This window comes from Perognathus longimembris, chromosome 5, assembly GCF_023159225.1.
Source record: "Perognathus longimembris pacificus isolate PPM17 chromosome 5, ASM2315922v1, whole genome shotgun sequence".
In the NCBI taxonomy this organism is placed as follows: domain Eukaryota; kingdom Metazoa; phylum Chordata; class Mammalia; order Rodentia; family Heteromyidae; genus Perognathus; species Perognathus longimembris.
Window position 1 is genome coordinate 37,734,984 of NC_063165.1, and position 12,433 is coordinate 37,747,416.

General features: G+C 37.4%; 1 protein-coding gene across 1 annotated transcript in view; it reads right to left on the minus strand.

Annotated features, from left to right (window-relative positions):
- Myh15 (myosin heavy chain 15) overlaps positions 1–12,433 on the minus strand; it is a 110,942-nt gene that overhangs the window by 18,305 nt on the left and 80,204 nt on the right. The window contains exons 29-32 of the mRNA XM_048345811.1: positions 10,964–11,082; positions 8,734–8,930; positions 5,616–5,965; positions 2,939–3,063 (exon numbers count right to left, since the gene is read on the minus strand). Of these exons, the coding sequence (XP_048201768.1) occupies positions 2,939–3,063; positions 5,616–5,965; positions 8,734–8,930; positions 10,964–11,082 (791 nt within the window). The remainder of the gene's footprint in view (positions 1–2,938; positions 3,064–5,615; positions 5,966–8,733; positions 8,931–10,963; positions 11,083–12,433) is intronic.

A 12,433-nucleotide genomic window follows, 5' to 3' on the forward strand; every position in this document is an offset into this window, starting at 1 on the left:
AAAGTTTTATTTCTTTTCTTCAAAATTGGTGTCACTAATATAACTCTTATTAGAATTTCTAGGAGGGTTTCATTTCAAATCAGGCCTCTAAAATTGGAAACAATGAAAAAAGTGACTGCTTTCCTTTCTTGTGCATCAGTCATTTAGCTGAAGCTCTAAAGATTGAATTGTAAGGGGCTGGAAATCTCAATCTTTTCTGTGACTCTATTTAAGTGTCTACATTTGATGCTCTTGAATTTTTCTGATATATTTCATCTTTGAGGTTAATCAACAAAAGTAAGCCTAGAACACAGAGGGTGTTAACTGTTATCTGCAATACTTTAACTCTAGACATCCTAGAAAGATAGAAGAAACGTTTAGTGCATTCAGAGAGCAAGCAACAGTTGAGCAAGCAAAGCTTGTAGTACTCAAATACCATTATATAATGAATAAATATATAAATTTAGGAACCACGTCACACAGTATCAGTGTGAGCCACTATCACCTTAATTGTTACTATTATACAAATAGACTGCTTTGACAGGAAAGGCAATCCTCTGAACTGGAGTATTTAAGTAGCCATGGAATTTAAGCCATGGAATTATTGATTTAAGGTGATTCAATTTCAAAAGTATAAGTTTTCACAGTCTTTAAATAGATTGCAAAAATAGTATATAAGAAAGAAGAATAAAAAACAAACAAGAGCAATAAAAGCATTTCAAGGCTACCTACTGTAAAGGACATAAGAGTGATTCAACTGATTGGTTAGTTACCTCTAGACAGTTTGAAGGAAGGAAATTCTTATAACCTGCTCTAGGAAGTACACTTATCACATAAAGTAAAAAGTAAAAGTGAGTAGCAATGTTCAAATAACATACAATACATTAAAGACTTTTGCTAAGGCCTCCTTTGCTCCTCTCTCAACACTCATATCAATATAAACCCAAAGCAAATGTTTGGATAGCAATTTTGTCAAAGGGAATCATACCCATCCTCCAGGGAGAAACTGGCATCTCTAACCCTCTAGAATTCACTTCGAAAGTGAACCTTTGGAGAAGGTGACCTGGGATAATTTGAGCTTATAGTTTTTTTTAATCAGATACAGTGTTTCATAAAGGCTCACCTAGAAAAAAATAACTGAATAATATAAATACATGTCCAAGTTTATGATCAGGCTGAATATAGAACTTCAGTAAAGGCTATTAGAATATACTGCCATCTGGTGGCACAGATGGTATGTGATCTAAAGCTCCAATGTCATTCCTACCTTTGACTGGTTTGATTTAATATACAATTGTATTTTTGTATGCTGTGGGTTGACTTAAACTTTACATGGGACTAATATTATCCATCGATCATATTTAAATAGATACTATAAAAGTTCTTTTTTTAGTGTACATGGTGGCCTGTAGCCAGATGACTGGAGAACCAAACACAAGGAAATGAAACATTCACCAACTGTATTAGAACCAGGCTTGCACTGGACACCACACTGGTAACTGAAGGGATTCTGCATAAAATGTAGCAGAGCTCAGAAAACACTTATGAATAAAAGAGCAAGGACTGCTAAGTAGAAGGAGTAATGTGGGTCTGCCTTACAATTTTTCATACAGGCATGCTGATGACTAACTTGTCAAGAGCAGTCCTTGGAGTCTTGTTTTCCATTATCATACTTTTAAAGTTCCCTGTCTAAGCCTGGCCGCCCTTGCCCTTCAAAAATAATTTTTGCTATTGTTTGGTATGCAGACATGAACTGTATTTCCATGTTTCTGGATAGTCATTCAAGTGTTCAATCAAGAACATGAGGTTCGGCTGGGACAGAAGGGGCTGCGGAGGCTGGGTAACCACTGGCAAACTGGCAGAATAAATTCCTTTTCAGTTTAACCTCTTTGGAATAAGGTCATCTTCAGGGTCATTTCAATCACTAGCACACACGCAGGAAGAAAGAAAGAGGCTTTTCCTGAACTTTGAATCCATAACACTAAAAATACTTTTGTAAAATAATCTACAAAGATGACTGCAGAAACAAGGTCATCTTGAGAACACTGCTTGGAATAACCTTTGACCAAAAGTTGTTTGGAGGTGGGGAGGGGGAGGAAGTGTTTTTGACAAACTTTAAATATTTAACTATGAGGATACTTATTCTTTCAACTTTGGTAATTATTTTCCAGTCTCCTCTTTTTTTTGTTTTTGTTTGTTTGTTTGTTTGTGTGGTTTTTTTTGTTGTTGTTTAATCAGTTTTGGGGCTTGAACGCAGGGCCCAGGCTCTGTCTCTCAGCTTCTCTCTGCTCAAGACTAGCGCTCTACCACCTAAGCCACATTACCACTTTCAGCTTTTTCTGAGTCCTTTATTGGAGATAAGAGTCTTGGATTTTCCTACCTAGGCTGGCTTCAAACCATGATCCTCAGATCTCAGCCTCCTGAGTAGCTAGGAGTACAGGTATGAGCCATCAGCACCCAGCACCAGTCCCCTCTTTTAGGCCAATAATAAATAGTCAAGGCCAGTGCTTGTCAGCATTAAGGTTCCATAGGAAACCCCACGTGAACTTGTTAAAATGAAGATCTTGATTGGACAGAACAAGCAAAGACTGAGAATTTGAATTTCTCACAAATTCCCAGGTGATACTCAAGCATCTAGCCAGATTTTAAGTAATAAAGCTCTAGACACTGGGGACATATAAGTGAATAACATAGTCATGGTTTTTGTGTTCATTCAAACAATTTGCAATCACTAATGATGATCCTCTTTTTGAGCCTCAACTTTTCCCTTTGTGAAGGGGGACAATAGTTTGCTGGGGTGACTATACAAAACTACATCTACCAAGCATTGTGTATGGTCCCCAGCATGGAGTAATCACTTGAATGAACATTAGGATGTGGTTTTTGGTGTTTCCACTAGAATGTGGATCTCCTGCAGAGCCTAATGAGGAAAATGTTCCCTCCTTCCTGGTCGTCAGACCTCTGTTTCTTCCAAGGTCACTTGGGCTTCAATTTTCTCTTGTTCAATCAATTTCTTCATTTTTTCCATTTTGGTTAAGTCCTTGGTCACTTCTTTAATCTGGGTTGTGAGACATGAGATCTGTTCTGGAGAGAGAGGGGAGAGCATCTGGCTTAGTGAAAGGGCTCCACTTCAAACCTGTGATACCAAGAACAGCACACTGCTCTTAAAGTGCTGCTAGACAATGCAGCCTGGGTAAACTGATGGCAGAACCACCCATAACCCACCAGGGACCTGATGCATTTTTAGAAGTTTTCTCTTCAACAATTTTTTTTCACTATCTGTTTGCCAGCTGTCACAATTGATGAGGATGGTGCTGAGAGATTTGTATGTAACTTCACATTGTGGTTATGTTTGTTCAGGTTTCTGCCAGTTCAACAGGGAGGTCTTCTCAGACTTCTCACAGACATGGAGAATCCCTGTAGTTCAGTGGTATGCTTAACTATCAGCACTAGTGGCTGCCATTGTGTCAGCCATGCTCAACACTGTGACGGGAACAAAACCCCAGCCAAGTCACTGTCAGCTGCCAAGGCATGACTCCAGATAGGCTAAACAGAAGGGCCTCGAGGAAAACATAGCCTTCAGCTAGAGCACATGAGAGTTCTAGCTAGCCTCTTATAAACACAAGCCTTTGACAGAGTGAGGAACCCAGAAGTAACAAATTCAACCACCTGATACTGTATTGCTATACCCGCATGCTGTGATGGAGAGCTGTGAATCACACAAGTAGTGTGGAGTAAGCTTTTCAAGCTTACCTGTTCTTATGGTTCTGAGACCCTGGGCTATGATGAGTTATATCAATTATTTTTTAATTACACACACACACACACACACACACGATTAGATTTCTCATGTGAGGTGTGCTCCTTCTCTGATAACACCATCTGTTAAAAGACAAATTCCCAAGGGAAAAAAAAAGAGCATCTTTTTCTTAACTCTGACTATACCTTAAAATTACTTGCAAATTTCCAAGAGAAAAAAAAACAAACAAAAAAGGTAAAATCTCAAGTCTTACTGGAGACCAACAACATTAGTCAGTTTTCTAGAAATAGAAATTTACAGGCTCAGCTACAGACCAAGGAATCAGAAATCCTATTTAAAAAAAATCCCAGGTAATTGAGATGTAGCAAATTTTTCTACCTCCTGTTCTCAAACATTTTCTCAAATGCCCAGCCTATGCCAAACATAGACAATATAGGTCAACAGAAAAAGGAATTTCCATTTATGTCTCCAACGATAATGAACTGGCTTCCTGTACACATAAGGATTTCATGTATCTCATATTGGTGCTGGTCTAAATAGTCTCATTAAATTACTGTTTGGCAGGGTATCAAAGTTTTAAATTCATTTGTTAAACCTAGCAATTCCTTTTCTAGGTATCTGTCCAACTGAAACATTTTCCATATGCATAGATATATGCATGTAAATGTATAAGAGACGATTCTGGTAATTGTGAATAATGAGTTCTAAAATGAATAAGGTCTAGTTAAATAAGTATTGGTCATCCTTATTATGAAACACTATACAGCATGTGGCAGGTCTCCATGGATACACAAAAAAAAAAACTGCAACGAGGTGCATGAGAAAGTAGTAAAGCCAAGCAATTAAGTGTGTACTTGCTGGAGCCCAGATGGCTGGGCTCAGCTATTAAATCTGCTGCTTACCAATTATAAATTCAGACAAGTTATTTAACCTGATGTGACCCAAAGCAACATCCATTTTGCAGGAATGAAAAATGTAGCATCGTAATTCTTGTTTGTGTCAAACAATTAATAGTTGAAAATACAATGATAGATAGTACCTGGAACAAAATGCAGACTAAAAAAAACAACCTATTGGACTGGGCCTGGTGGTTGATACCTGTAATCCCCTGTAATCTAATAGGAAGAGGTTGTGCGTTCATACCAACCCACGCAAAAAATCATTGAGACCCTATGTCAAAAATTATTAGGGCATAGTGGTTCCTTTCTGTAACCCAGCTACTCTGAAAAGGTAGATATAGTAGGATCACCATCTGAGTTTGGCTGGGGCAAAAGCACAAGACTTTATCTGAAAAATAAACTAAAAGCCAACAGATCTTGGTACCTGGCTTAAGTGGAAGAGCTCTTTCCTAGTGAATAAGAGGCCTTTAGTTCAAACCCAGTACCACTAAAAATAGTTAAATCAGAAAATATACTATTAAATGAAAAATAAAAGCTGTTGAATAATGTGTATTTGGGGTAGAAGATATACACATGAATATATATATATATATATATATACACATATATGGAAATCTTGACAAGCCCATAGGTAACAAAAAATTCAGGGGTCGTGGCCTTTACAAAATGGAACTATAGTTGAAGATTTACCGTTTAATAGAGCACTAGCCTTGAGCTGAAGAGCTCAGGGACAGGGCCCAGGCCCAGAATTCAAGCCCCTCAACCAACCAAAAATAAAAAATAAAAATATATACTATTTAAGTTAATTTAGTACAAATAAAATTTATAGTAAAAAAAACATAAAATATTAAAACTTGAGAACATGGATGGGAACATGAAAACACGCAGCAACTCTACCCACAGAAGGCAGCCTCATACAATGAGGTCATTCCCTTGGCTCCTTGCTCTTGCTTGGCTATAAGCCTAGCCAAAAGTACCTTGGAGACTCTTGTTCTCTCTCCTCAGGGTCTCCTGTCCCTCGATGCTTTCCTCATAGGCATGCTTGAGCTTGAGGATCTCAGTGTTGAGAGCCAGGGCCTCCTTCTGAGAGGCAGCCAACAATGCCTGTAACTCCTCCTCCTTCTGCTTCCTGTCAGCCAGAGCCCTGTCAGTGTGCTCTTGCTTCTGGTTCAGTATGGCTGCTACAGAGCGTGCCTTCTCCAGGTCGGATAGTGCATCCCCCAGCTGCAGCCGCAGTCGGTGCCTGGTCCTCTCCAGGGAGGCATTCCTGGTATGGATCCTTGCCATGGCTTCAGCAGCCTCCTGCAACCTAATCGCCAACTTCTTCCTGGGAAGAGGAGACCCAATGAGTCAGGGAACAGCAGTGCTGATAGAGTTCATCAAATCTGCCTTGGATTAAAGACAATGATTGAAAACAAAGCAGCATGGTCTGTGAAGTGGATTAACAATAATAGCACAGGCTGCACCTAAAACAGACAGAGCCCAGCTCTCCACTGACCACCCTCCTCTGGCTCCTCTGTCCACATAGATTTTATTTTCTTCACCCTTTGCCAATCTGGACTTAAAACTCAGCATCACTTTCAATTTTTATATGTAGTTGTGTATCTTAAAACTTTTTTAAAAATTCATTAAATGTCAATAATTATTGACAATTTTTCAAGAAATAGAAAAAAAAAATAAGATTGCTCCGAATATCTCCCCAATAGTAAGCTACTTGAAAATCCTTGGGCATGTTTACTCTCTATAGAACTTTCTTGGCTTTCAGTTCTTTTGCTCTTCTTCTCATTTTCTCTCCCTTTTCTCACGAGGCTCTGTAACATGATACAATTCTCTCTTCAAATGTTTTCTCCACATCAGTTTCTTTCCCCAGATTTATATCCCAGATGCAACCCCATCATGATGCCCGCATAACAATAACATATTTGTTCTTAGTGGTCCTTAGGCCCCTCTCTGTTTTTGTAGGATCACAGAGAAATTATGCTGTTTATGAAATTGCATTCTTACCATCACCACTTAGAATACTCTTGGGAATTGTAATGAATGAAATGTGTTGCTAGCTGTCCCATTCTTACTCTATCATTACAATTCTTCAAGAAACTATCTACCAAAGCTTTTCTGCCTGGATATTACAAAACTGAAAAAGGACCTTAGGAATTAACATATACTACACAACTACCCACAAAGAATAAGGTTATGATGAGTGACCCATTTGGTTGAATCCTATAATACTCAAGCTAAGCATCTTAGAAGGTAGGCATTGGGCTCTAATAGTCCTCTTCACTGGCAGAGAATGTCATTTTCTTTCTTTGCATACTTCTAAAGAAGAGATTCTGATGTTTATTGTAATCTAAAATGAGAGTCTGGCAAATTGATTTTACTTGCTTGTTAAGTGGGTTAAAAATGGTGGACTAATGCCTGAAAATGGAGTTTTTCCATTGGGCAACTGACTGAGCTAGTTTTCCAGTACAGAAAAGTTTCACTAGGACTCAAGAATTTCAATGCTAATTCAAAATCAAACTAGATCAATTGATCACTTTCATTTACTGGTGTTTCCCTTCTACACCCAACACCATCTACTATTTTACTCCTTAGCTTACCAATCATAAATAGCTACTTTGTTGCCTTGAATATGTAAAGGAGTCAGAGAGATTAAGAAATGAAAGTCTTATCTGTATGGAGCTTAGAATTTGGAACCAGTCACTGTTTTTTAGGTGAGCTTGATTCTGCTAAACTAACTTATCATATGAAACCCCATCTGGAAAACAAAGAAAGCAGATAGTTCTTTGACTTTGCAAATTGAAAAACATAGAATCCTAGACATTTTTATTAGCTGCCTACCTCCCTGTGGTGACTTAGAAGAGAAAAAAAATGATAGAGCAAAGTTTTCTTTATAGGGTATCCAAATACTTTGAGAACAAAAATACTTTGAGATATTACTGTATTTGCCCATTAATTTCTTTCATATACTACAGAGCTGGCTCTATCAAATGTATGTGGTCATAATGTGGTCTGTATTTGGTCCTTGCTTTCTATCCAACCTTTGTGGAAACCATTAAAAAGGATAGGTAGGTACTGACATTTTAGATTTTCAGTCATGAGAAGGGACACTAACCTTATACATAAGCAAAATGCAAATTTGGACATAGAGAAGCATTTCAGTTTGAAAGCCTGCTTTTCTAGGGTCCAAAGTTTGTGTAAAGTATCTATTACAGGTATTTTTTATATCTGTCATTCTGGAGGCCTTTTAAAGTTCTTGAAAATACAGAGATAGATCACTTGATATCCCTTTTGGGAGAGGACATGACAGTGGTTCAGCAAATACACATCAATACCATGCAAGATTTAGGTGAAGAACTGAAAAATAATTGGGCATAGCTAAACAGAAATGTATTGATCTGTGCTGGGTCTTCACTAAGCTACCAAACCTGGGACCTACTCTTTTGAGGCAAACCTATTTGGTCATAAGTTGAGGTTAGTTTGACATTTTATCTCAAGACAATCACTCAAGATTAACACCATAAGCTTCATTACTATACTAAGTCTTGGTTCAGCTACTCCTCAAAACTGTTGTAGTTCTGAAGAACTTTAAAGCTGTTTTGTGCAATTGCCTATAAAACTGATATTGTAATACTAGGAGTGGCCTGGAATGGCTTCTTTCAAAGACACCTTTGTTTCATAAGGTGTTAGATGGTAACATGTTTCCAACTACCACTGTCCATCTTCACAGAGCACTTAGTAGTCTACCAGGAGAACAATGACTTTGATGAATGGATGCACACTCAGTCATTCTGCTGTACCAAATGAATTGCAGGACTTTATGTGAGAGCCCAGGTTTCAAAGTAACATCTTCCATCAAGATTTTGCTCTACTGCTACAAAGAAGCTCCTTTCTCTCCCTGAAGAATGCTGTAAATCTTGATCATCTTATATTGTAAATATTAAACCCTTAAGTAGCTATGCTTCTGAACATTTCAGATTTGATTCTAGACTTGTTCGTGCACTTACCTAGGATTTGTTAAATACCTCCCATGAGACATAGCCTTCATAATCCTATATAAAACCAACTCCAGCTTAAGGTTATCTTTGCTTTACTCACTTGGCACCCTCCAACTCTTCAGTTCTCTGGATGGCATCATGTTCATATTTTTGTCTCCACTGCACAGTTTCAGTATTGCCTTTGGATAGGGCTCTGTGCAGTTTAGCCTTGATCTCTTGTTCTTCTTCATACTGCTCTCGCAGAAGATCAAAGTCATGTTTTGCTGACTGCAGGGCATGGGCCAGGGCACTCTGAGACTGTAGGGGAACATACTTTTTTTTAAAAAGATACCGCTGCAATCAACAATAAGACATTTGGAGGTGTTAATTTATTTTCAAATGGAGTTATTAATCACCTGATAAAATTCAAGCTAACCCTAAACAGAGTCAGATGACATCAAGGAAGGGAATTGTGACAAGAAGAGTATGCCAGATGAGTATGAGGCACTGAGTTTAAACCTCAATACTGCCAAAAATAAAAAGAATAAGTAAACTGTCCAGATTTATGCAACATCAATATTCAAAAAGTTAAATTTGGAGAAGTTCATAAGAAAAAGGAGACAAAGGGCATAGAAAATCTATTCAATAAAATAATAATTGAAAATTTCACAACCTTGTAAGAAAAATGAGCGTTTAAGTCCAGGAGAATCAAAGGACATGGAATAGCATATCAGACTTAAAAGCCCAAGAGATAAAGGGAATTCCAAAAACAGAAACAGAAGAACATCAAGTAACATTTAAGGAAGTCTTAAGTATACTAACAATAGTATTCTCAGCAGAAGCTTTACAAATCATGAGAATATAAAGTTCTGAGAGACGAGAAAATGCCAACCAAGATTATATGCACATTAAAATTAACATTCAGCAATGGAAGATAAATAAAGATTGTCCTAGTATTTCACCATTGGTAGCCTTCCCAGAAGAAATATAATTACTATCATAAAAATATGATCACACACACACACCCCACAAACAAAAAGCAAACATTAGAGAAATAGAAGTAAAGGACAACTGTAACAAACTAAAACTAGATCCTTATATATCACACTGCACCAAAAACAATTCCAAATGCATCAAAGACCTTGAGGTAAAATCAGATACCTTGAAAACACTACAAGAAGGAATAGGAGAAACACTTGGGCTCCTTGGCACAGGACAAAACTTTCTTAATAAAGGCTCAGAAATGCAAAGGAAGGTTGGACAAAGTAGATTGCATCAAACTACAGAGCTTCTCCATGGCAAAGGACATAGCTTTCAAGATAAATAGAAAGCCCACCGATTGGGAGAAGATATTTACTGGCCATACAACAGATAAAGGCCTCATATCTGAAATATATGTAGACTTCAAAATATTAAATTCCTCCCAAACAAATTGTCAAAAAGCCAACAGCCCCTTCAACAAATGGGCTAGAGACCTAAAAAGAGACTTCTCTGAAGAGGAAATGAAAATGACCAAGAGACACATGAAGAAGTGCTCTACATCACTGGCCATAAAGAAATGCAAATCAAAACAACACTGAGATGCCACCTCACCCCAGTAAAAATGTCCATTATCAGCAAAATTAATAATAACAAATTCGGGAGGGAATGTGGCCAAAAGTGAACCCTACTACACTGTTGGTGGGAGTGGTATGGAAGTTCCTCAAAAGACTGACTTTGTTTTAAAAAACAAAAATGTATCTCCTTACAGCAGGTTAGTCTTTTATACCTCTACCCTCAGAGTATATTGCTTTTGCAGTAGGATTATGCATAAATGATGAATGTTATGGTCTTACAACAAATATCTTAAACATAAACTAATAATGGGCTTTATATACCAGGACTCAATTATGTTATCTCTCTTCTTAGTAAGTATGGACTTACTTACTAGCAAATTTAAGTCTCACTGGCAGAAATGACTGATTTCTGTGATTTATTGACAATTTGATATGTGAGCTAAGTAAGCTAGGCCATCATTTTTATTCCTAGTTTGTTGTTTAATTACACTTCTTGGTCAGCATTTAAAATTCAAATTTATAGTGGCCTTTCTGCCCCCTGCTCAAGTAACAATGTACAGTGGGAAAAACATACTTTCCTTGCCTTGAATCTAGAAAACTACAGAAATGCTTTGAATCGTGGAAGACATTACCGTTTGCAGAGTCTGGCTGGCACATATGAGTTCTAGATGGTTTTTCCCCATCACATCTAGAGCACTATCCATTTTTTACAGAAAATATACTGAGAATGACTGACCAAACACTATATTTTTAACATGCAGTCACATTATTGGTGAGAAATAATAGACATATTACTCTAGTCTCCTCTTGTAGCTGTTCTCTGAGTTCTTCAATATGCACAGTGCAGTTTCTCTTTTCCCTAGAAAGCTGGTTTATCAGAGTCTCTTTTTCTTCCAGTCTCTTTAGGTACTCACCTACAGAAAAAAAAAACCCACAAAATTAATGAATTATAATCTTTCTCAGATCTTCCCTCACTCACCAACTTACTGGCTTTATGAGCAACCACAGTTACTCCTACCCAGATAGTTTTTAAAATTGTTATTGTAAAGGTGATGTACAGAGGGATTACAATTGCATAAGTCAAATAAAAAGTACATTTCTTTTTTAACAGTGTCACCCCTTCCCTTTCTCTCTCCCAGTTTTTCCCTCCCATCCTCACCCACAAGCTGTATAGTTCATTTTCCATATAGTATCTAGTGAATATCACTGCTGTATTTGTTCACCTTTTGTTTCACCACTTCTGTGCCCCACCCTTACTGTCCCAAAGACCGATAAAGAAACAAACAAGACAAAAGGAAAAGAAAACAAAAACAGCAACAAAGAAACTAAAACCTCTTGTTTTTATTTCCTAGAGTTCACTTCAATAAATACTACTTTTTATGATCAGATGCACATAGATTTTGAATCTTTGTGATCCTCTCCTGAGAATCCTCCTTTAGTCTCACTGTGTGTGAATGCCTAGAGACCTGTATAATTTGTTATGTATCACTGTGTTATTTTTTTGTTTTACCATCCAGTGTGTTTACTTGTAGACTTATTGGCACATTCTAGTTACCACAATTGAGGGAAGCCATGCAACCTATGATTCTTTGGGTCTGGCTTACTTCATTTAATATAATTTTTTCCAAGTCTTTCAATTTCCTTACAAATGATACAATAACATTCTTTCTGATGGATGAGTAACGTTCTATTGTATGTATTTATGGCACATTATCTTGATCCATTTTTTATTTTTAGTAAAACCACGGTAATGAGTCTTTCTAGAACTCCTTAAGAGTCCTTATTTTAGAATTTTTTTTTAAAGAGTGAGTTGATAACAAATAACGGTAACTGCTGTGTTTCGAGAAGCTTCTGTGTTGTAGGTACTTTATGTGCATTAGTTTAATTCTCAGCTCTATGAACTGGGGGCATTATAATACCCATTTTTCAGAGAAATAAACTGATCTCCACCTCACGAGCAGCTAGGCTAAAATAAATATGTGTAAACCACTGTCACCTAGCCAAAAAGTTCTTTATGCATACATAGTCTTAGTTACAAAGAAAATTAAAATGTTATGTACTTACCTTTGAGATACAATAAATTAATTTTTTGCTGCTCATTAAGAATATTATTGGCTGGGAGTATGCTCTAGAGGCAAGAGTGCTTGCCTCGTATACATAACGCCCTAGGTTCACTTCCTCAGCACCCCATAGGTGCTGAGGCCAGAAGTGGCGCTGTGGCTCAAGTTGGCAGAGTGCTAGCCTTGAGCAAAAAGAAAGCAGAGA